The following is a 25,684-nucleotide window of genomic DNA, read 5'->3' as shown; positions in this document are numbered from 1 at the left end:
CTCGACTGATTTCCTGTTCATAATATTTTTGGCGTTTGCTGTTGGTTTGTCAGAGCTTGAGGCTGGTATGAATCACTCAAGTAGTTTTTATAATGTCAACAAAAAGCTGAGACGGCAAGTTGTTTTTAGTCTCTCTATTTAGGTAGAAGATCTACAACCACAAAATATCTCATCAGATAAAACATCGCTGATGACACTTTATGTCCACACTGATATCTGAATCATAGTTATAAGTGCCTATGATATAAATCTGGTAACAGGCACCTGATACAGATTAACAAGATGACCAAGAATGCCTGCAAAAAAGCTTTCGATTTTCAGAAAATCAAGAAAATTCAAAATTAGAGAAAATTAGCAGTGGTATTCTGCAGATCTCTGCTTTCCCAACAGAACTCTGATCATGTGTTTTATCTACGAAACTCTGTCTGAGAATATGATTCATATAGATGACCATGTATTACCTCAGGGATACCTTTCTGAAGCCCACCTATAAATTTAACATAGCTTGAAAGCTCTAGGTTTTGATCAAAGCACTGTGTTGCCATATTTTTTTCATAGTAGAAGAGCCAGATGGTTCACAAACCTTGAGGTCGCCATAGTCTATGAGTCAGGTGATTTTACTTCAGCTGATTTTCTACATTTATAGAATGAGTAATGTTGTAACTGCCTATTCATTGAGACTTTATGGATATCTTCCATGACTTTCAGGAGCTATGGCTGGCAAACTTCATTAATAATAATGAGGGTCAAAGGTCAAGACATTTTAATTTGAGTGCATCTAAGTTATAATCGAAAGTTAATATCTACGTGTATGTTCACTGTCCAGCAAATTTTTCAGACAATTGTTTGTTGAAATGAAATGGTGACATGCCAGTGTTTCAAGTGTCAGAAGGTAATATGCTATCTGTGTAATTCTTTGTCACATCTCAGTCAAATCTGTGGATTGATAATCCATGGATAATCTGTGATAATCACTGATAATCTATGGAAGACTCAGTCCTATTTTAGTAAAGACACACCAGATGCTGTGTAAGTTGTATTTCAGCACCAATTGGATGCTGAGGCCTTGCAGTTTTACTGTCAAAGTGAACAAACTGCCATATTCCTCTACTGTAGTGTGTTACTATTCAGCGTCAAATTATCCCACATTTTTCAAGGAGAATGTTGTACCTAAATTTTAGTACAGAGGGAAATGGGTATTAACGGCTGAAAGATGCTCACATTATTATTAAATTATAACAAGAGACCGCACAAAGTAAATCATTGTCACTTACACCTTTTGCAACCACGGTTTGCAAACTCATTGTTGTCAGTGGTAATTTTTGAGCTGTTTGTTATTTGGAATTCTGAGGATACTGAATAGCAATATGAATCATCTTACTGGAAGCTTTACAACAATCTGGGAAGACCATTAATCAGGCTGTCTACTTTATGTGGCTATGGGGAAGTATAGGTTGGCTGTCATGATGATTGTTGATCAAGTTTTAGCAACAAGTGGTCTTTGCACGTAGGAACATTCTGCTTGTCAAAAACAAAAAGAGATTAATAAATCATTGTCTAACAGTTGAGACCTTGTTTTGAACATTTTTCTAGGAGGAAGGATTTGCTGGTATTATGAAAAATTGAAGTCAGTGGTTTTACTTCATGAATGCTTGTGTTCCTGATGGAGATGTCTTGGAGAGCCGGCAAATACAGCTTTTTCTGAGTCTTTGATAGGAGTGCTTTCAACAGAACCCACTGATTGTGCTTGAGGAAGTGTTGAATCTGTCTGCGGCAAAACAATGACCGCCATACACAGAAGTGGTTTCAGATAGATTGGACCAGCCTGATCTGTCTGTGTTTATGCATTCACATAATACCATTGACTCGCATCCACTTAATGCACCTTCACGATCTGATTCTCATTTGTAGAAAATTACAACCTTTTTTTTGTTTTCAGTGAATTTGAAATAATTTGTCGGTCACGTCTTTTGTACGTCATTATGCAGCAGGGAGGGCAAAATTCGCAGCCATCCCTGAATTTCAAATGAGCCGGCTTTATTGCAGTTGTTATTTTTCCCATCATAGGGACACCAACTTAGGAACCAGTTTCGTATATTTGCTCAACATCTGCCCAGATCTAAGGCAGAAAACTTTGCTGTGAGCCTACACTGTGCTTTTGATTATGATTTTTGTCTATTCTCAAAAGATGAGAGGATTTGTGATGGGTGAGACTTATTCTTAGCTTTAAATAATAGTGGACAGGATAGAAAAATCTTGAAATACATCAACTGATTGCAATTCTAGAAGTACATACTTTTATTTGGACTATAAAAGCCAGGAGTAGTGGAGCAAATATAATATTAGTTTCTTTTGTGTTTGTCATATGTTATAATAAGTGTAGTATTTGAAGTGAAAAAAAGTAAGCAAATTTTACTCATTTTTAGCACTGCAAAATTTCAGCACAATCTGAATTTTTTAGGATGGAAATATATGAGGATTGCTAAAAATAGTGCATCAAAACTGGTTTGGTTGTCAACAAGCGTCTACATACTGATGTTATCACAAATGTACAGGTAGAACAGTGAGGTTTTCTACAGTGATTTCATTTCAGTGTGTTTAAAAAGGTTATGTCATGTCAAGATGACACTGATGCATTATTCTCACAAACACCGTGAAAAGATAAGTCTACCATGGTGTTGTTGCTCTCAAAACATTTCAGATGACACCTACCAAAATGTCAGGATTCCACTCAAAATGTCAGCATTATACACTCACTGATGCCAGAATTTTTGTGCATCAAAGAAACGTGATGAATTAGTAGTAAGTGTGTCTTTGTTTCTTGCGCCATTTTGGAGTCATGCAGCTGATGCCAAATGTTGTATAATTGCAAAATGTCAACTCCGTTGTAGACACAAAGGAACACAGACAATTATTTTCATAAAAAAATTTGCTAATGACTCAAAGATTGCAGCTTAGTTGTCTGGTTAGGAGAAGGTAGGGGGTAGGCAACTTGATGTCCAAGTCTTGCTTTCTTATTATAATGATCCACACTAATTGATCCCCTCAAAGCCCGTCCACATTGTCTTGGACAATGGCAGAGACAGCCAGCGGTGTTTTATCCGCTGAAGTACAAAACCACTGAGACAACAGACCACACATATCAGCTGTAATCCCCTGGCTGTATACCCTGTTAACACTGAAAATCACTGTCAGTTTTCACACAGGCCTTTGTTTTTGGCTTTTGCTTTTTAATAAGTCCCACTGCAATTATCGCCTTTGTTCAATCACTTTCATTATCGGGAGGGATGACAGGGGACTCGTGCGGCGCGGCTACTGCAGTACCTTACGTACTGCGTGCGTGCTCGCCAGTGGCCATAAGAGGCAGCAGTAATGGAGTTTGACGGGGAAGGGTCATGCTGGAACTCACGCTGGGTGCCACTTTCCACAGGCTGCAAATCACTCTAATTATGAACAGAGTCGGGAGGTCTTGCGGCAGTTTTGACAGCATGTCAGAAACTCAGATTCTAATCATTAACAAAAAGAGAAGGACACTGCAGTAGATCCCTTACTCTCATCCCAGTGTCAAGTTATACAATTTAGGGGCTAGGTTTTAATATGATATGCTTACCTTTACATTAGGTCAGAAGGTAAAAATGTGTGTTGCTGTTATGTTAATTTCATTGTTCTGAATTAATTAGCAAGCAAATGGAAAGTAATCCTTTGTCTTTTGTATTTTGCACCCTAGACATAATGTGTTGGAGTAATCCTTCCAAGTGCTTTGTTGGCTGAGGTAACTAAAATCAACTTTGCATAAAGTGATAAAGAGACCAAATAAATCGCTTTCAAAATGATTGCATTATTTGTATTTTTAAAAGTTGTGATTTCACAAGTCGAAATTTTCTAAGTGATAGATGAAAACACAGTGTCAGCTATACTTAAGGTAGTTCGCGCCTCGAATGTGAAAGATTTAAACTTTTGCTCAAACTTTCCTTGAGGAATCTTTCAACCACTCTCTTTCAAAATCAAGAATAAAAATCAGGGGTCACTGTGCAAATTATGGTACTAGAGAAACAAATAACCCAAGATTTACTGATATTTGAAATTCAAAATGGCCGCCATCCCTGTGTTAAATCTTTGGAGAAAAAATGAAATTTTTGAATTTCGAAAAACTAAGACGGTAAAAAGATTTTTTGCATCAAGAGCTTTAAAATGAACCTCCACAAACAGAAGATCAGAAAAGTATTGAAAAAGTTTGAGAGTCCGAATATCTGTCCCCGGGGCGCATTCTACCTTAAGAGTGAGGAAAGGGAACAAGATGTAAAATCTTGTTGACAACTAAATTTAAATCCAGTCTAGAATTCGGTTGTCAACAATAACATTGTGTGTAATTTGCTGTGTTTATTATTTGCTAGGGTTATACTTTGTATTTCAACTAAAAGGTAGGTAAATGTAGTTTTCTAGAACAAAAAATAATGAAAACATTATCAACAGTTACAGATATCTTTTCTTTGTGTTTCTTGTATTGACTTTGTTTGTCCCTTCTAGCATAGACCCTAAAAGAAAACTTTCTCTAGGGTCTATGCTTCTAGCAATAAAAGTTGATGAGAAAATCAGGCTATCCTTGTGAAAAATATACAGAGAATTTTTTGGGAATGGTAATATTTTTTGTGCATTTGACAAATGAAATCCAAAATGTTGGTCACGCTGAACTTTTGTGTTTCAGTGTTGGCTAAATATACTATTACTGAACACCAGCAAAATTGAATATTATAGAGTTGCAGAATAACTTTTTTGCATAAGGAGACAGCAGTCACAAATGACCACCACAGTACCATATATATTTGAAAGGTCAAACATGCTTTATCAGACTAAAACTTGTCTGTCACTTGCCATTGTATGAGAGGAATAGTTCACTTGTAAATAGGGATGACAGGGTTAATGATCCATAATTTGATTTATGCTGAAAAATCATAGTATGTTCCGCAAACCAGAAGCTTGTGATGAATGACATTGAAAAATGAGATGCCTTTTACCATTTTCAATGTTGTTGTTGACTTGTCCATGGGAAAGTAGGGTTTGTTGGGGTAGAGTAACCATGGTAGAGGCTAGGATGTGATATCTCGTGGCAAAAATTTTGTGATCACCTTGTATTGATCTGTGGAACATCATAGGTCTATACTACATGTAAGACGCTGTGTACTTGTGAAAACTGTCTCACTTTATGAATGCTCAGTGTATACAAAATTATGTTTCTTGAAAATTATCTCAATAAATGCTGTAAATACAAAGTTAGTTACGCTTCTTGATGGTACATATTGTCACTATATAGAAAGTTAATCGTTTTCTTGCCTTCCTATAAGTTATCATAATTTTACATGTAATCATAATCTTCTATTTCCAGTATCGGTCTTACCAGAGAAAGTGAGATGTTACAATCACTGTTAAGGAGTGTTTATAACACAAAGCTGGATTTTAAAAAGTCACATGTTTTGTGTGTGTGCAAATGAGCATTAGAGAGCTCATCCATTTCATTATGGCATGGTCAATTTCATAATTGTATCTATTTTTTTGGTAGCAGTTGATTGGTATCATAGTACTCTGTAGCAGTGAAAAACTTGCGCAAACGGTCCATTGAACATGGCATGTTAAAGTGAGTGCATTTGGACTGTATCCATTACACTGCTATTTGTCAAGAGAGCCAAAGGAATGTCCTATAAAAATAATTTTTAAGAATAAGTTAACCTTGTTTGTAGAAAAAAAGGTAAAGATTTTGAAACAAGACAAAAGAAACATTACAAATTTCCTGTATGTGACTTACAGTAAGTACATCAACAGGTAGTGCAGGTAAAAATAAACATCTAAATTGATGTAATAGTAGGGGCAGTTTAATGAGTCTATTTTTCTACAATTTACATTTGTTATGGGAGGGGATATTAGCTTTTCAAGTGGCTTTTATAATCACTCCCTGGAGGCAAGCCTTTTGTGCTGGGCTTGTTCACAAATAGTAAACAGTTTTGACTTCTTTTTTGACATCGAATTTCCTTAGCTCCATTCCTTTGGTCTGGTCTCCCAAGGAACACGTTATATACAGTAACTCAATTGACACAGTCAATCAATACGGCACTTAAGGAGCTCAAATCTGCCAGCTTTGTCGCAGAGTGAAAAGATAACCAAACAGCTATCATAAGAAGAATTATAAAGCCATTTGTCCCCTTCGTTGTCAGCTTCCTTCATATTTATCCCAGACTCATGCTTGCTAGGCTGTCTCCTGGCAACCGGTTGCCATGTCAACCTGAGGCATTTTGTCACTACATCATTGAAGCTTATAATGCTTGAACGTTGTTTGCAAGTCGTGGTGTTTCCTTTTCTTGTTTTCTTTCTGGCTTTTTAGTGCACTCTCAGGAGGGTGCTGTGCTGGCAGTCTCAGAAATGCCGTCTCAGACCCACGTGCCGGTGCGTGTCGACAGCTACAAAGGGGAAGGCAGTTTATGATATTTATAGTATTATAAGCTCGCTTCAGACTCTTATGCCCCATGCTGCTCTTTCATTTCATATTTTCTATCGCTGCTTAACAAAAACTCAAACGCTGCAATCGGTGGGTGTGCTAAGCTATCTAGAAGTCAGTGTGATGCTTCCATTATTCCACGATACTTGCAGTTTTTTTTTTCCCTCTCTCCATGCGTAAGTGCATATCACCAAACCAGATTCACAGAAGGGAGAAAGTCATTGAACAGTTCAGTTCCGATTTTAAAAGAGAAATGTACCCACATTTCAGCGCCTGAGTGCACTTTGTAAGCCTGCAGGATGACAAAACTTGTAAAATCTGTTACAGTCATCGGCCAATTCGCCAAATGATACAGAATGTTTCTCAATTGATGAATGTGTAAGAAAAAGGCAAGGCTTGAAGTGAGGTTCCTAATCTGGTCAGCCATATACACATTCTATTCATCAAGGATTTGCCTTCCATAAAGTAAGAGGTCACCCAGACAATGGAAGTGAAATAGGAATGACGCAAATAAAATGAAGAATTCTGAAAGCCTGTCTTCTTGTTAACAGAGTACGTGTACACAATTGATTTTTATAGCTAAGAGTACGTGTAGACAATATATTTTTATAGATAATTTATCAGCCATGTAGCGTGCAACCTACTGTCAATGAACAGAACCACATCCCACATTCCCTTGCATGCAGTTGACAAGCAGTATAAGAATAGAAAAGCGGAGTCTTAGAAAAAGAACATGCAAATAAAATAGCAAAGTGAACAAGATGCCTAATTGAATTTATTAGTTTGAGAGTGGGCTAATTTGTTTGGTCCATCAGCGATAATTTGGCAATACTTGAACAGGCGTCCTTGGAGGGGCTGTATGAGAGGGTCTGAGAATGTCTAAAGTTTGACTGTGTGTGTGAACTCAGCGTGGGATGGTGTTCATTGTGCAGTTCCTAGCCCCACTATAATCTTTTGTGAGCTTTCAAATTACCGTACGAGTTCACTAATTAAGGATAGTGACCCCTTTGAATAAAGGCACTCAAAATAGAACCATTATGGACACGGCTACACGTCTTTTTACTGAAAAAGCTGTTGTTTTGAAAGAGAAGTTGAGCAATTTTGTAAATTTTTTTCGTAATACTGCATTTTGGCGTTGTAAATGTGTGTAGTGATTTGTCAACTTGTGTGCTATAGGGATGGCCTGTTGTTGTGTCAGCTCAGTCCAGATTTGCAGTTTCCACGACACGTTCAACTCTATCCACTGGTATTTCTTGATTCCCTTTGTGGAAGAATGATAACAAAAGAGCAAGGTTTTTGTTGTGTTCTTTATCTGTGAGATAGCATCAGCAATGAATAAAGACGTGATTTGAACAAGTTCCAAGGTAGTTTTATTCCAAAATCACTTATTTTGATTGTCTCGTTGGTGAGGCGCTCTGACTCAGTGCAGAGTTGAATTCTCCGATGAAAGGCGTCAGTAGTGCCAGCTTTGTGCCGTGACCTCTCCGGGCTCTGAAATCAGTCAAAAGTCACAAATACTATGATGAAAGAAGGCGTTCCCTAAGCAGAGCTGTGCTCAGGAGATTTTTCAAGTCTTTCCGCGTTTTCAATGGTTGGCCTGAATAAGGTTTTCAGATGTAAACGAGCTAGCCTTGGTGTGGTTCCTTTCAGTGGCGAAACAGACACCAACCCTTTCATGCCTAGAGCACCGTTATAATTAGGTCTTGCACAAAAAACTGATTTTTTTTTTTGGCGCACTTCTGCTTCAGCTGTAAGATGGCCTTCCTGCAAAGAAGGAAGGTAATCTTACAATGCACAAATCACACACCTGACCAAGCAACGGAAATTACTAGATTTGGTCACATCAAACTCTGAACACAACCCTCCCCAATTGCCAACAAATTCATTTGGTGTGACAAAAGAGTTTCAACCTCTGACAATTTGGCTTTCATCAAGAATGACAATACTTGAGTTAAGTTACACCAGAAAGATTCCAAATGGCAAACAAATACATCACTATAAATTGCAACATACCTTATAAACCAGTAATTGTTTTTTTTTGGCTCACAAATGTACATAATACACTAAAATTAGATGTTCTTGCATACAACAACTCTTAGGCTTTTGTTACTGTACAATAGTCTTACAACAGATAAACAATCAATCATGAAACAGAGATGTGAAAAGGCAAATTTATTTGCCATCGAGATCGAGAAGTTTTGATGTTGAAGTCCCCTCTTACCATTTCTGCTTCATGAGTTCTGCCCTTTCGTTTTGAAACACATTTGGTTTAAACTACTCTGTAGGGGTAGAGTGGCTTAACCGTTCTTACTTTCTGTTCAGTCACAAACCTTTCAGTGCAGTCTTAGAAGTTTACTTCAAAAATGTCACAAACAAAATCTATGCCTAAACTTACTCCTAAACTGCATGAAGTGTCCAATATTTGTACATTGGATTTTCTGGAAATTAAAACTAGGTATAGTATATTATCTTTTATTGTTAGTGACTCGCCAAAAAAAAACAATTGCAAAAAACATTTCAATTTGGACGTAGTCTCAAGCAGATAAAGTTTGGTTGCAGAGTTTTCAAACATAGCGTCCAAAATTTTCGGATGAAGCAACTGGTGTACTTGTCGCACACAGGGTAGAATTTCTGGCAAGTTGAACTCATAGCATGGTGTCAGGAGTCTCAAAGAGACTGACAGTAAGTTTCTCAGGTCTCAGACAGTCTGAAAGTCCTGAACGTTACCTTTCAACACCTATGGTGAGTTGTTGGCAATGGGTCAATAAAGCAGTCTAAAATGACACCACTTCAAAAGCAGTAATAGTGATTAATTTTCATTTAATTCTGTGAGATTTCTATGATATTCTGTTTTCAGGCTGGGTAGTGTGTTTGACAAACTCCACACTGAAAGATTTATGAATCACTCACGGCCTTAGTTTTGTATCCCTAATGCTAGGGATGTGCAAGGTATGCTTGGTTAGCCATGCTGTAGAATCAAAATGCTGTGAATAGTCAGTGTGTAAACTTTACAGGACACAAACACCATGTGTTCTCATCGGACCACTGATACTATATGTACTTCTCTGCCCTTCCTCCTGCCCATGACAAAGGCATCCTTGAAGTTCTCCTTTTCATGAAAATAACAGCTCTTAATGAATATACGGTATATGAGATAGGTACACACTACATTTCATCAGTGTTAAAGCCTATTTGTACACATACGTGTACTTTTACATACTACTGACACTGTTTTTTGTCAACAAAATTGGTTCATGCAGCGAGGACAGACTTTTCAAAACCAAAACTAAGTTACAAGTTCATTAGAATTGGAGGATGCATCTGTTATTACTGCAACTCTCAAGGGTGTCCCTTAATTAGTTTTGAATGTAATATCATTATGTCTTCTCTGTTTAAGGTCATTATCACTACCATCATTATCACAATTTTCATTCTGAAAATCATTTGATTGTCATCGTCCTTCTCTGCTTCATTAACCATCACCGAAATGATATGACTATTTTGCCATGATTGCATTTCATTAATATGACATCTACAGTGTATCTGTCATCATCAGCCTTCAGAATATCAAACTAAACTCCTTTTACAGAAAAACAGGCGATTGAAATTACTCACGTTGTAATTGTGAACTCACATATCGAAGAAGTGCAAATGCTGTAGATTTTTCAATTAGAATATGTCCTGAGAAATTGTGTGATTTGAGATCACTAATAATATTCTGCGTAATTCACTGTCAAGGTGTGAAAGTTGCCTGTAAACTCTAGCCCAAGCACCTCCTATGTGTCTTAGGTGTGTCGTGCAAACAAACAGACCAGAAAATTCAGGTCAAAGATAGCGGTTTGGTCGTGGAGTGATGATTTTCATTCACTTTCCGTGGGAGAAAGACACTATTAATAGTATTACCCATTTGGCGGCACCGTATACAATGTTGGAAGCTCGTTTCTCAACCATGCTTTGAATCCCATGTGCTGCTATAGATTCTAACAGGTCTCCGCCTAGGTTGTAAATTGTCAGTTTTGTGTTCAGCATTGAGGCATTCAGACACAAGAGAGTCGGAAAAACATCACACTGTGATATGCTGCCTGCAACAATGCACAGCCCTCTTCATGTCACCGCGAGGTGATATTTTAAGGGAGAGTCCACCAAAGTAATAATAAAAAAGACCATAGTAAAATGTGAGACACATCCCTTATATGAATATTAACCGCTTTTAAATCATGTTCCTGGTCACTGGACTTCCATTGAACAAACAAAAGCAATCAGTAGCGTGTGGAAAACAAATCGCTGCCCCAGCTGATAAAGACTGACCTCAAACCCAACGGAGCACAACACTAGGACCCTTTCTTTGAGTCCACAATTTTCCGCTATATTTGAATGATTTCATTGTCTCCCACTGTTAGTGCCTGGGGGTAGGGTGAGGAGAATGGGGGGGGAAGCAACGTAGTGGAGACGATGCGTGCAGACATTTCACTTTTAATCATCCTCATCTTTCATCTTTCCAGCGGTAACTCTTGCCAGCTGTGTGCTGGACATTTCTTGGCATCATCAAATTGATGAAAGCAAAGATGAGTGCACTAGTCTGATTGAATTCTATACATTGTCTCTTGGGCATCTGCAGAATATTTTCTTTTTGCTGGTTTTTTTTTTCGACATGTCTTTATATCATCCCTCGCACAGACATGATCGGAAACTTTTGAGAGCAGTCTCACCATGATTGCTATAAAATTGGTGTGCTTTACCTGTGAAATATTCCCATGCGAAAAGAGTACAGTGTTTTTTTACCTGACAGTGACCTTGCACTTGGAGAGAACATAAGGAACTCGTGTTAATCAGGCCCCTGTTGCTCATCTATCGCTATACAGATACATCAAAGATTGCAAGTATGTGACATGCAGGAAATGTTTTCGCAGGAGTTTTGTCAACTTTCACATTTTCATTGCTATACGTGGCATTGGCAGCATGTGAGATGTGACATTAGTCCACCATGCATGCTGGCCACAGCTCAGAAAGATGTTGTTTTTTGTGCCATATTAGGCTATATTAGGACCCCAGCTGACATTTTCAATATAGCTAGTGATATCACTAATTTACTTGTTTTCATCGGTTTTGCATCGTTTGTTAGAAAAATCCATTTGCAAAATTTCTGAAAAAATAATGCTTCATTGTGAACATGCATGCCCCGATGTATGTTGGAGATGAAGGATCCATTCCCAATGCGGAGCGTTGTTACGGACCAAGAGGCTGGGAAAGACTACAAATTGATGGCTTCTGCCTTTACTAAAGATAAATCAATGAGGAGAGATGTCGAATAAAAACCACTTACCTGGTTCAAAGGAGGGTTTGTAAAGGATTGCTTTTCTATTGCCCAGAATTCGTAATCAGTGAAGCGCTTCTCTGTGCCTGCCCAACCAGAACACAGTCACCTCAATATTATCAATGGATATTATCACCTGACCTTGCTGTGTATTTATGGAGCTATAAATCATGGAAAATACACAAAATCCGAATTTTAATGATTTTGTTCTTTTCCACCGTGCCAGGAGACATTTAGACGTGTTTATCAAAGGGAGAGAGGACGTGATAAGTTACAATGATTTTGATCAGTGCTGTCATGTGGGGACATGTTACAGTTATTTTAACTCAAGTACAAAAGTGTGACTTCTCATGCAGTTGCTGCAATTTGACTGTGCAGGCGTCATGGACATGCGAGTACGTCAAAGCAAGCATCTGCTGCAGTTTGGCCTTCATTTGCATTTTGCAACAATTTGACTCTCATTGGCACTGGGGTGCAATTTGCAATTCACTTCAATGCCATTGGGAAAATTAGTCCCCTAACAACTTCGGTGTCGTCGTCAATTTTTTAATCTTATATTGCACTAGGAAGAAATTAATTTGGACACTTTGTGTATACTGGGTAGATGCGAAATAAACACAGTTGTCAGTAGCGATCATCTGAATTCTACCAGTACATTGAACAAACTTTACAGAAACTACAAAATTAATGTTTTCCCAGTAGATCTTCAATGTACTAACCACAGATGCCCTGGCATCCCCCCAACAGCAGGGTCAAGATCAAATTTTAAATATTTGGCTCATCATCACCAACTTTACTTGTATGTGCTATATGAGCTTTGACTGTAGACAGCTGCATTGCTGTCTTGACGTTTTGTAAAATAATACTCTTGCATATCTCATTTAATATGAAGGCTGACAAGCTGAGTGCTATAGGTGTTGCAAAATGCTGTTAGGAATACCCCTAGCATACAAGCGGCTACAAAAAGAAGAAAAATATCCAAAAGTTTCGGTAACCAGAGTTTTTAGAATGATTTTGATTTTCATGAAGTGTCGCATGGGAGTCCTCTTTGTCTTTTTAATTAAATGCCCCTCAGTTCTTTCCCATGTACACAAGTAGCCACATGCACTGTTATTGCTTACATGAAGACAACAGATTTTGTAAAATACCTACTTTGAACGTTGGTGTTAACTGGGATTAGCATCTCACTGTTATGTAAACTCTCTGCAGTTGTTTTCACACCTCTGACAAAATCTAACTTGTAAATTGAGGTCATTATCAGCTTAATCCTGGCAGCTAATTGATTGCTTTGGTCCTGTTTGTATCAAAACACAAGTCACCTCCGTTGTTCATGCTGCAAACAGAAGGTAGAAAATGAATGTGTTTGAGTACAGAATATTGATACAAGCAGTAGAACATACAGATTAAGTATATAATCAGGAAACTTTTGAGTCAGCAAGGTACGCTGTCAACTTGGTCTTTGTCTGAAGGAAGAGGGAAGTTTGGTAGAACTTCAAAAGGATTTGCAATGTGGTTGTTGAAACCACTTAACACAGACTCTGAAGGAAATCCAAGATAGAGGTGTTGATGTTTACACTCACTCCTGAATGGTTTCAGCAAACATTGGGCTTTGTGTGCAGAATTGCCTCGTCAAACAACAACAATCAGCTAAACCATGTGTATACATGCGTGCGCTGTGTACATCTGAGGTGTTCGTGGCATTTAGAGGGTCTGGCGAGCAAGCGATAACAGTATGGTCGTTCACGCCAATTACCATGTACCTTCGGAACAAATTGAAAATGTCCACAGGAATAACATGCTTGCATTCACATGTTTGTCATTACTTTACGAGTCACACCACTTCTACCACCATCCACATGTTACGGTTTCAGTGTCTGAGAATCTGCCTTGTCGAAATCTACAAGTAGGTTTATAGACTTGCCCACAAAACATTTGAAAAGTGAGTTTGCGTAGCCATTTACTGTGTAAAAATGTAGACACTACTTTTGTATGAGGTAGACAATGTTTTGTTTCCCCCAAGGGCCTGGTATAGACAGGTTTCTTTAGAGCTGTTTTGTAAAAGTTTCAGCCAGAAGAGTGAGACAGAACAAGGAGGCACAAATGTGAAGTAGGCATGGTAGAACAAAACAAATGACCAGTTCATTACTTTCCCAGATTCAAAGTAACATGTAAAGAACTTGAATGCACGGAGTCGTACAGTTTGAATTTTTTTAACATGTTTGAAGTCAAGTAATCAGTGATTTGAAACAATGGGAATTCCTTTAAAAAACAAGATTTTGTGAAATCAGTGAGATGTATATGTGGTATACTCTGTACATTTTGCCATTGTGTCATAGTTTCTGACTTTTTAAGGCACCAGAGGTTGTTGGAGATAAGGGAGAATTCATTTGGGAATGGAGGTGAGGTGACTCAGTGCATGATTTCACGGCCAATTTTTTTCCTTTGCTTTCACGAGCACAACTGCAGTAAATTTTGTGATGAAAAGTGTCTGATCATGTCAAATGAAGAAATGGGCAATACGCGTTTTAAAATGTTTATCAAATATTTCTAGATTCCAAAGTTTAATATGTAGACTTTGTAAACGAAACCAGATCAGGGGTAAACACCAACTTGTATTCAATAACAACAGCAGCAGCACCAACAGATGATTGAACTGAATTTGAATGTGAGAAGATTGTAGTTTCTCTTGGCTAAAAAATAATGCTTGGTTTCCTTTGAATGTTTTCACGATATTGAAAGGATTTTTTTGGTTTTTCGAGCACCGTGTCATCTCAAGTGCAAGAATGATTGTTGTGTAGTCGTTGTTGACGTCAGTCAGTGTGTGGGATTCATGTAATTGAAAGCCAGAACTGATATAAGGAGGGGGTCACATGTTTCATTATTCCGTATATTATCCATGCACATAAGTTTATCAATGAAGTCCTCATATATATATTACCATTTGATGGAAATTGAAAGTGAATTTTCTCGATTTTGATTTGATTGACACAAAAGCATGAGCTGAAAGAAATGAACAATCTAGAAAGTGCCCATGGCTATGAGGTGTTCAGCCTGCATTATGTTACCCCTCATGTCTTTATCTACAGCATTCTGTGTTTGCACAATGGAAACAACGCTGTCCCAGTGGCCATGTTTTGAATCGCTGAAATAATGTGGTTTGCCTCACTTTTGGATTTATCTTGGCTAGAATTTTATTGACATGCCATAACACAAACACGAAAAACAACCCTGGAAATAAAATACGCTGATTCAGTTTTTACCAACCGATGTGAACATCTGACTGGAAACTTTGAAATGGCTAGATGCCTTTATTGCCCACTGTGACATGCGTGTGCTAATTTGAAGTAAAGACGAAGGAGAGAGTTTCAGTATTATCAGTCATTTTGTATATTTTACACGTAACTATCACACCATTATACACCAAGTATAGCATGAATGTGTATACCTGTTGACACAAGCCATAATTTGCTTCCAATCATATGAGTTGTAGCTCAAGTCAACAGTAACAGTAATCCAATAACATGAGTGCTAATTTATTGCTTTAAGATAGACTAACATGAAATGTGATCATAATTTTTTTCCTCAGTACAATCCATAAACTGATTCATACAAGTAATAACATAAAAAAATGTGAAAGCATTGTAATAAGTATATTTTTTAAATTTTACTGGATTTTAGCCATGATAAGAGAATTTTGGAGATCTAGCACTTTTGATCTCAACCAGGTTTGCAAATAATTACCTCATAGTGCACCAGCATTTTTTCATCAATTTACTAATAAACTTAAACATGTAGACTATATATCATAAGTCTGCATTTGTAATTTAGTTTACAGTAAGTAAAGGTCTGTTGTCATGAGTTGCTTTCCTTCACAGGTAGAAAATGCCCCAGGCACAGCCTTGCACCCATCAACGCTATTGCAAAGTTTGACCATTCTATTGCCATACTGTTGTGTGTGTATGCATGTAAAATTATTTTGAACACTAAAGAAACAATATTTGGACATTTTCTATTACACCATTATACAAATCAAGTAGAGTTTCATATCATTTCAGACTATTCCAGTTTACTATGAAAATTGCGCCAGTTTCAAATCTGCGTTTACAAAGAAATGTACCTCAACATCACCAAAATTTGTCTTGTAATTTTCAGAATGGATGATGCAAAGTTTCCTTGTACAAAGATCAAAATATGACCACTTTCATTTTCATGGTGTTTATCACTGCAAGTTAAGGCAATGTGTAATATTGATGTTTATGTTCAATTTGAAGGCACGTCCCTGTTCCCCCTCAAGGCAAATAACACCATTCCAGCATTCAACTCTTAATTCTGTTCCCAGTTTGTATTATCTGTGATCTCAATCAGTTGACTTACATTTCATGTGTTACAGAGATGTTAAAAAAAATGCAGCTTGGAAGTGATAAAACAAATAAGGAATCAGGAATTTCTCAAGGTTTTTTTTTGTGGAAAGAAGACACAAGAAAAGTATGTCATGCTTGTACAGGGCAGAAGGTGTGTTTGCCTGTCGTATTCATGGAAAAAAACGTGAATAAGAACGGATGTACACATCCTAGGGCGTGTAATTAACTTAATTGGATTATAATAAGCTATGCTGAATGCAACAATTTGTAGTCTGGCAGATGCCATAGTCCCACCATCACCTGAAGTCAATCCATGTTGTGTTTTGTGGTAAGCCATGTCCCACTAATTGCCTGGAAAACACAACAAAAATACAAGAAGCGGTGAAGTGGTACCATCGGAAAGCTTAGGATATCACTTATAGCATGTTTGTCACCCAAGGAAAATGACTCATGAGTACTTTGTAGGATGAAAAACTATTACAGATACTATCCACGATAACATAAGGTGTTCTGTTTTGATTCAAACATGGTTAAGATGGAAGTTAGAGGACGGAAAATGAGAGGAAAAGTAAGCTTTTTTTTCAATCCTTAAATATGTGTGACTGAAGTAATTGAGTATATCTTTCACAAATGAATCACATTCCTTTTGAGTACTTGTAGGAGTTTGACACAAGATTGTTGTACATAAATCCTCAATGCAGAACGTTTTCTGTTGTTTACATTGTAATGGTATATTAAGAGCTTCAGTAGAATATACGACGCCTAAATTTTATCACATTTATGAAAAAAAATTGATCACTCATGAATTTGGTTAATTTGAAGGTGATAGCATGCCTTTTGGTGCAACATCATATGGAGAGCTAACATTTTTCAACTACAAATTCATACTTGTTTTATTTTTGTTGTTGAAATTTTGTGTCCCCAGTGACTGGTTAATCCATTTGCTGCCATGAAGTACTGCATAATCACAAACAAATACCGAATTGAAGAGTGTGTGATTTCAGTCGGAAAATGAGAAAAGATTTACCGGGAATTGTTGCCTGATTTGGTGGACAAAGCCGGCAGTGCCTGCGTTTAGAGCGGCGCCCTTCGCAAGGAACAGAGGCAATAAAAGGGGGCTTTTGTAGGGGGAGGCAGGTGATCAGGCCTACATTAGTGTGCTTGATTGGAAGTAATGTGAGACCCCTCTGAATTTCCTCAATGCGCTCGTGTCATTTCTATGGCTAATTCCTTTTGAAATGACACTGCAGTGTCTGTATGTATGTGTTATCCTGAAAAGGGCCCTGATTAGTGGCTGTATACGACATGGGAATGGCAAGACAAAATTAAAAAGCTGTGCTCGGAATTGATCGTGGAAGTACATTTGGTTCTTGTTGGATTTTCTATGTGCCTGGGGATGCACAACAAAGGTTGATTGAAAGGTTGTTAAGGCTATATGCACCATGCCTGTTGTGCTTTTTTGTAGAACATCTTGGGTGCATTGACATAGGTCTTGCTAATGCCATATCCATTGATGTCTTAAGACTAATTGAATATTATAAACCCGCTGTACAATATGGACATGATGCTCTCTTCAAAATCTTAAATGATTTTGCATGAAATACGACACATATCGCACATCAGTATCACTATCTTTCTAAAACAAGTACACGTAATCTCAGTTGTAGTGGTGTAAAACTGTATGAATCTACATTCTTAAATAAAAACAGTTTTGTATTGAACACTACACTGCATGATACAACATTCTTTTGTGTATGATACATCCAAGATGAAAATATAATCATGAACAATGTACACGGTGCCAAAGGAAATACAGCATATATGGAGTTCCACATAGGTCCATAGAAATTTAAGATAATTTTGGCAAATGGCTATGAAAACAATAATGTAATATAATTTTAAAATAAATGTCATCAACATTTCCTGATATTGCGCTTTTCTAAAAGAAACTGTTTTAAGCTTTATAGAAAATTTAAAGAGGGTCGTAATGGCTTCTTTCTGTAAATCAGAAAATCTGGATTGCGCTAAATTTGCCAGCATCTGAAACTGAAAATGGTCTCAATGCTTTTAGCAGCAATGCAAACTCTGTGATAAAAAATATAGTGAAGACAGTGTGGTAGTTGTTCTGTTATCATGAAATTAAGATGTTAACCAATCATCATCATCATTATCATCATTTTGTTGTCATATTTTCAAACTTAAGGTAAAAAAAATCCACGTAGTACAATGACAATATTGAGCTAGAAATATAGTTATGCACTATTCAAGCCTAGTCTTGTTAACTCATAGATTGCATTACCAATTACTGTGCTGAGTCCACAAAAACTATGAAGACAAGCCAGCTAACATTTCAAAAAATTCAGAATCTCTGCAGTGCAGGAGCAAATGCTGAACCAGCTATTTCTGTGTCTCTCTTCTCCTTCCTCATAATGCTAAGACGGAACTTATTCACTGACTGTAACAGATTATCTTCAGATGTTCTACAACGACCTGTAAATGTTGTCATGTCTCCCAGAAGACTCTTTTATTTGTGTGTCTCCCCCTCCCTATTTTCCTTGTACAAATGGTCCATGATTCCCATAGAAATAATGGGGTTATATGCCAGAGTGAATCATGGAAAGGGGAAGAGGTTAAGAGTGCATACGATGCAGAGCTATTAACGTTAAGTCCCTGGTGTGTGCTTCTGGATGCTCGCTGGATACAGCCACACTGGACTCCTCAGACATCTCGTACTGCGAGATGACCATTAGACTGGCCCTGAAAGGTTCAAATCATTATAATCATCCGGTTGCTGAGCAAAATTGGGATGCCTTTAATCATATTCCGATTAAAGAAAACATCATACTCAACATTAACGGGCTCTAATGCCTAATGGTTTCCATCCCAGGTGCATGCAGAGGGGCTAGTGTATGGAAAAAATCATCCACAATAATGATTTTACATAATAGCCCTTCTAAAGAGGTAATATTTCTTGTTTCTAGCTGATAATCATCTCCCATTCCATGCCGTTGATTTTCATTCATTGAGTAATTTCATCAACGGCTTTCAGCCTAATTAGAGCTATTTATAATGTCACTCATCAACGATGCTTAGATCCTCTTTCAGTGGTAATCATTGAGATGGATAGCACTGCATTTTATACTCAGCAAGTTTTTCTGCCATATATGTGCTACTGTCACTATGATTCAATTTGTATTGTTTACTAAATGCCTTGTTACATTTTGTTGTCCATATTTCTGCTGATTTTTTCTGTGATTTTACTTGGATCAGTTTCATTTGAATTGTATGTTGTCGACTATTTTTATTTTGCCGAATAATAATGCTTCAATTAGCCATTTTCCAATAAGATAGGTTTGTTGATGTATATTTAAATTTATAGCCCTTTGAAAGTGGGCATATTTGTTTGTTTGTAAATCTTTCCTCTTCCCCGCGGTAAACCAATCTCTTCCTCTCGTCTACATTACAATTAATAACCTTCATGGCTACATCTCCAGGTTTCCTCCCAGTGTCTCTTCTAGTCTCTCCACAATATTGTAGAGTGCCGTCTCAGCCTTTCTTGTACACCTGCTAGCATTTCAAGTGCCGCAGGGTAAAATTTTCAGAAAAATGATGAGTGTTGCTAATAACCTTGTTCTTTCCCTTTGCTGAGAAAAGATTTTTGTGTGGAGCCATGTGGAAAACAAAAGCAAAATAAGTGTTTCTTAGTCAAAATCAAGTTTAGTTTGTCCTTATGAAAGCAACCAAAGAAAAATTGTTGCTCTTAAAAAAATTGTAACTTTTCCATTTTTTTTCCTACAAAAATTGCATTGCAACTTCTAATTTTTCATGGCATGATCCTCCACAGCAAAGTATGGGCAAATGTTTTCAATTTTGTTTTTGAGATAAATTAACCTTTTCATAGTTATCCGAAACCCAAGAAAATTTATTCATGAATAACAAACCTGATCAAAACCTGATTCCCAAGAATCCCAAATTTACTTCAGCACTATTGCAAACTTTTCCATTTACTTGGCACTTGTTTATTTTTGAACTTTGAATTGTTTACATGACATTCTGATTTGCTATGAAAATTTCAATGATTTATTATTTCACTGCCAGTATGTGCCATTTACTCACAGAAGCTATTTTCTCAATTTTACCTTGCAGATAATCAGACAACAGTTCCCACAACTGACTACAAGACGACTCGGAACAAGAGGACAGTCCAAGTAAGTCTCCCTTCCATTTATTATTGATGACATTAAACCATTGCAATAATGTTATGAAACAAATTTTAGTCAAAAGGGCCAGTAACTGTAACTTTTGTTGATTTTTTAATGATTTCTGTTGTGTATGTCAGGTGCAAGTTTTTGTTCTGCTCGCCAGTGCATGTTGAAACACCAGTTTAGCAGTAGGGTAGCTTACCAACTCAGCATCTGTGCGCATACAATGCATTGTTATTGTTTACATTTGAATTCTAGAAGTCCATACCACAATGCACTTGTCAACAATAACATGCAGTCCACACACGTACAGGCCGAGTTGACAAGCTGAATACTGTGTATCTCGGCAGACTTTGGGGAGTAGAACAAGAAACTGTAGTTGACATTTGAAAACAAAAATAGTGCAAAAAATCATCAAAAGTTATACAGCTACTGGCCCTTTGACCTCAACTCATGCTCAATATATAGATGCTAGCTCCTAGATCTGTAGTCAATGAAAGTGTTCTTCAAACCATGACTTTTAAACAAACATTTTTTGATGATAGTTTGTTGATAATAAAGATTTCACAAGTTGAAATAATGTGGCTTTGGTGATGCCAGAAGCCATAGCCCCACACAATGTCTTTCAGTATTTTTACAGCTGATAGTATATTTTTACTCCAAATCTGTTCCAAAATTACGTTATTTTACAAAAGATATGTTACACAAGAGTGAATCTTCATCCAGGCATCCAAGACACCCTGTTGATCAGTGTTGCTGTTTGGTACGGTGGAATGAAATTTTACCTTTGTTCTGAGTCTCCTTCGTCCCATTGTCACGTCAAATTCCAACTTCACTGGAAAACAACCAAATGAATGCGAGTACTTCATGTAGGTGAGAGATTCCTCCACAAGACTCATTCACAAAGCTTTGCGGGCTATTTTGTACAGTTAACAGGTCCGTGCTAATGCCAGCTGTTTGCGTCAGCGTGTCAGCAACCTCCCCAGACACTTTGTATTTGCTGAGACTTGCTGCTGACGTCTCGGCACAAATAGCATCAAAATAGACACATCAGTCCTTAATAGGGCCATTAAACTCTAAGAGCTGTCTATGCTAGAGTTAATTTTAGTGATTTTTCAATTATTCATGGTGTCTAGTGGTTCACTGCCCTTTGCCAAAACACCATGGATTTAAACCACAGACACGTAATGGTGAAATCTGTATCAACTGCTCACATCAAAAAAATTGTTCAAAGTAGTCTTACATGTTATATTGGTTGAGATACTCTTTGACTTTAGGTAAATCTACAGGGCATGACTGCATCACCAAATGGCAGGATAGATCATCAGATACAAGTGAAGAGGGAATGAATAGAGTCAAAACAATTGAGTGGGAACAAACGAGATATGTATTTGAGTAAGCTATTACAGGGAGCAGATAACCTAAATGATGATGGATTCCGGTAACAGGAAAAAAGATTGGAGAAAGACGTTAAAAGCCAGTCCTTCTCAGACTTTCATCGACACACTGAGGATTTTTCATCAAACCTAACCTACCATGACTGCAACAAATAACTTTCTTTCATAGATTTGACTATATAATACAGACTTAATTGTCACATTTTGCCATGGTGAATATATATGCAATCAGATTCCTCATGGGGATGTACATGTAAATTTCACTTGTAATGACCCTGTACTTTGTCTTTTTCACAATCCCCACCGCCAATCCCACCCTAAGTGTCTTACTAAAAATTACCAAAATTTAAATCACACTACTGAAAATATTGCACAGATATTTAACTCAGCTTTGGCAGAGGGAGGGTTAAATTAAACAGGATGAATTTCCAAACTTTGGTTTTGTTAATTTTTGTTTTCTATTAGTTCATTTACTTTAATATCCCCTTACTAACCTCCAGTTACTTAAATATGTTTTGGGAAACTCAGAATGTCTTTGATTTACCATGCTAAAGCACTATACATGCAATTCTTTATTCAGATGATGGTAAGTAATAGTTCACTGAACAACATTATTTTCTCCCATAATTTTGGCTATCAATTTCAATCTCAGATTCAAGCTGTTCACGTCAAGGTTTAGTAAAAGCCTATGCTAAATTTCAGTGATTTGGTTTGCACATGGGAGAAATTGAGGCAGAACGTTCTATAAGCTCTGAGAAATTTAACCTCTGTTGTATATCAGTTGTTCTACAAAACTACTAAGCAAATTCAGTGACTAGATCCCCGACACATTTGAAATGTACACGTAGAATAAGACACTTGTAATGTATCCAGCATAACCGCCGTTGCTAGCTAATTCATTCAGATCTTTCACAAATTAGTAATTTTCAGAAAAGCTTATTGCAGTCAGACTTAGAAGACTTTCTGTCACATGCAGCTGTCTGGGTCACTCCTAAAATCAAGTTCAAAAATAGTTCTGAGTCCTTTTTAAGCCGGCGCTGCCATCTGTAAGCCTAAACAATGTGCGGTGCAGTAATTAAACGTTTCTCAGACTACATTCTGAATAAGTGTTATGTCTTTGCAGGTATCTGTTAAATACCTCAAAAGGAATAGGCAGACTTCATGTTTGTTCCCTCCACATTCTTACATGAATTAAAAACAAGTTAATATTCAGAGTCCTTCTAGACAAAAACCTGTTTTCTTTGTAAATCTTTACAAATGACTTTTTTTTGCCATTGTATCTTTGGTTGTCTGGGTCTGGTCTTATAGACCTGTTTACTTGCCACTCAAGGATGTTTAATTAATGATGCAGTCATAGAATTTCAGGTTCAGAATATTTTTTGCACATCTTTCGTGGGATGGGGGATGGCGGAGGGAGGGGGTAATGGTTAAAGTTGTTGGATTTTTTGCCTTTGTCAATGTCATGTTAAAATTCATAACCACTTGTACCTCATTTTCCTCAGTAGAATGCATATGTCCCTAAGTATATTTTAATGGAAGAGTTCAGATTTCATATCATGTAAATTTCTATTATTAAAAAACAAGGTATGAAAAAGTTTCCCTTTCTTACATCTGCACGGGATCAAACCTTGCATTTGGGATGAATGGATAAACCTTCCCAATCTGCAAATTTGGTACAAAAACTGTCGTTTCAGACCTCTCCATTGAACAGTGGAAGTGAAAGGATTCTAGGCTGAACAAAGCACAATTACCACCAAGGTAAAACATTTTTTAACCGGACCCCCAGAGAAAAATCAATAACATGGAGAAAGGACAGGAATAAAGCCAAAGAAAGTATAGCGGAGTTTCATGAAAACATTAGCTCTATTAACCGTCTGTAAGAGAGACCCCCACTGACAAATATAGATATTATCAATCCAGAAATGAGTGTAATCCCATCAATTTTATGAGAAAGATCATTAGTGCTCCAAAACGATTATTAATGAAAATAGACAACCAACCACGGCGAAGCTCTTCAACGGCTTCCATCATTAGTCAAATTGATCACAGTGGGATGCAGTTTTCAACATCAAATTTTGAAAGAGGCGCAGGTCTCGTTACAGGTAATTAATTATCCCGAATGTCACAAATAATGGGGGTCTGAAGATATAGCTATAAAGGGGGGACGTCTGTGTATTTCTGTGTACTTAAGTCTGCTGATAGCTGTCGTTTTCATCCACATTTTGCCAAACAAGCTGTATAATGCCTACAGTTAGCTTGTTAGTATATACAAATCAACCTCTCGGTGCGTATTATGCCCATTTCATGCATGGCCAAATTACGTTCACACATTCATTTCTGTACGCTGCACGTCGGCGTATCAATTGTGTGAAGCAAATTCTCTGAGTGTTCAGTTTAACAAAAAAACTTCCCTGTAATATGAACCACCCTTTCAGTCCTGACAGCCCGGCAAATACAAGTGTACAGACAATTATTGTTATTTGTGGCACATGGTGTTTTGACAGGGAAAATATTACAGCTTGCGTTGGATGTTGTTTCGTTACTTCCTACCCAGGTAATTGTCTGTTACACCAGATTGGATTTGGTATTAATCATACAGGTTATGCCAAGTAATTGCAGGCAGTCTGCCCTGTCTGGCAACAGACATGCGGGCATTGTCCTCCCGGTAAATTCTGTATCCAAGAGTTTTCAATGCCCGTGGTTTTGTATTTGGCTGCCCAGGCTCTTGCACTGCAAATAATGAGAACATATTTATTCTGAAATGCGGTTATAGGTTTTCAGGTGGTGTGGAGCTGTGCTGATGATTGAATGAAACAACAGATAATGATCGGTGATATTTTCCTGACATCTAAAAATGTGTTCAGAATGAATAAGGAATATTTGCAGACAAAGCTCCATGTGCTTTGCACACAGAAATTCAAGGCATAAAAATAACTGTATGACATCACAGTTACTTCAATGTTGAGGATATTGATAGTATTTCTAGATTAATTGAAGTTGCAGTTTTTAAATATACAATGCTGTGAAACTAAAATTATGTCTTTATGGAAGCCCAGTATGTTTCCAGAAACCCTTGAATGTTTCATCAGTGAAGACGAACACTGCTAGGTATCACCATTGTTAGTGAACAAAGTTACCTTTTTTTAGATATCCTCCAAAATAAAAAAAGAAATTATATCATTTTGACATGTTGACCTTTACGTTTATGAAGATTTTGTGTCAGAATTTTGCAACTGTAAAAGAAAATTACTCTGAAAGTCATGAAGCTGTATGAACTTCGTTTTTAGCCATATCTATAGAAAATAATATCTATATACCGTCATTCTGACTGGCGGCTTCGTTGGTTGCAGATGTTACCATGTGATCTGTTCCCTTTTTTACGTAAGAATTACAGCTAGCACTAGTCATAATTTTAATGTGGACATAATGCAGACCAATGACTAACCATGGGAGCTGTCTCTTTTCTGTGAAGTGTATCCCTCAAGCATGAGAGCATATATTGCATCACTTGAAAATTACTCTGACCTTGTTGTGGACAAAAGCCGCCTAAAACTGGTGTGAGACATCTCATCAGAGAGCTCTCTTCCACAAAATTGGTAAAATTATTGCTCCATGCCTGTGTCAGTCATTCCTTTTCCTGTCACCAATTATTTGATATTGTTGGTGAACATGACTCCGGGACACTGCCCCAAATGTACAGGAGAAATCTACATACAGTATTAGTGCCTCAATGTCTTTTGTTCATTTTCAATACCAGGGAGTTAAGTGTGAAGTAAATTGTGATAAAATAATCACATAGTCATATTCAGACATATGCAGACATGCCTGAATGTTGCTTATTCTGATGCAAAAAATCAACTCAAGCACAGCCTGTTCACCACTTTGTGGAGGGACTGAGGTGCACAGTCCTCCCACCACATTAT

The 25,684-nt window shown here is 37.3% G+C and overlaps 1 protein-coding gene across 4 annotated transcripts in view; it reads left to right on the top strand.

Annotated features, from left to right (window-relative positions):
- The window catches only part of LOC139140146 (regulatory factor X 4-like), an 83,007-nt gene that overhangs the window by 37,859 nt on the left and 19,464 nt on the right, over positions 1-25,684 (top strand). For all 4 annotated transcript variants that reach the window (XM_070709201.1, XM_070709200.1, XM_070709203.1 and 1 more), the window contains one exon: positions 20,309-20,370. In XM_070709201.1, coding sequence (XP_070565302.1) covers positions 20,309-20,370 — 62 coding nt within the window. The remainder of the gene's footprint in view (positions 1-20,308; positions 20,371-25,684) is intronic.

The sequence above is a fragment of the Ptychodera flava genome, chromosome 9 (genome assembly GCF_041260155.1).
Source record: "Ptychodera flava strain L36383 chromosome 9, AS_Pfla_20210202, whole genome shotgun sequence".
Taxonomy (NCBI): Eukaryota; Metazoa; Hemichordata; class Enteropneusta; family Ptychoderidae; genus Ptychodera; species Ptychodera flava.
The sequence above is the reverse complement of the archived record's forward strand: the minus strand, read 5'-3'. Positions and strand labels throughout refer to the sequence as shown.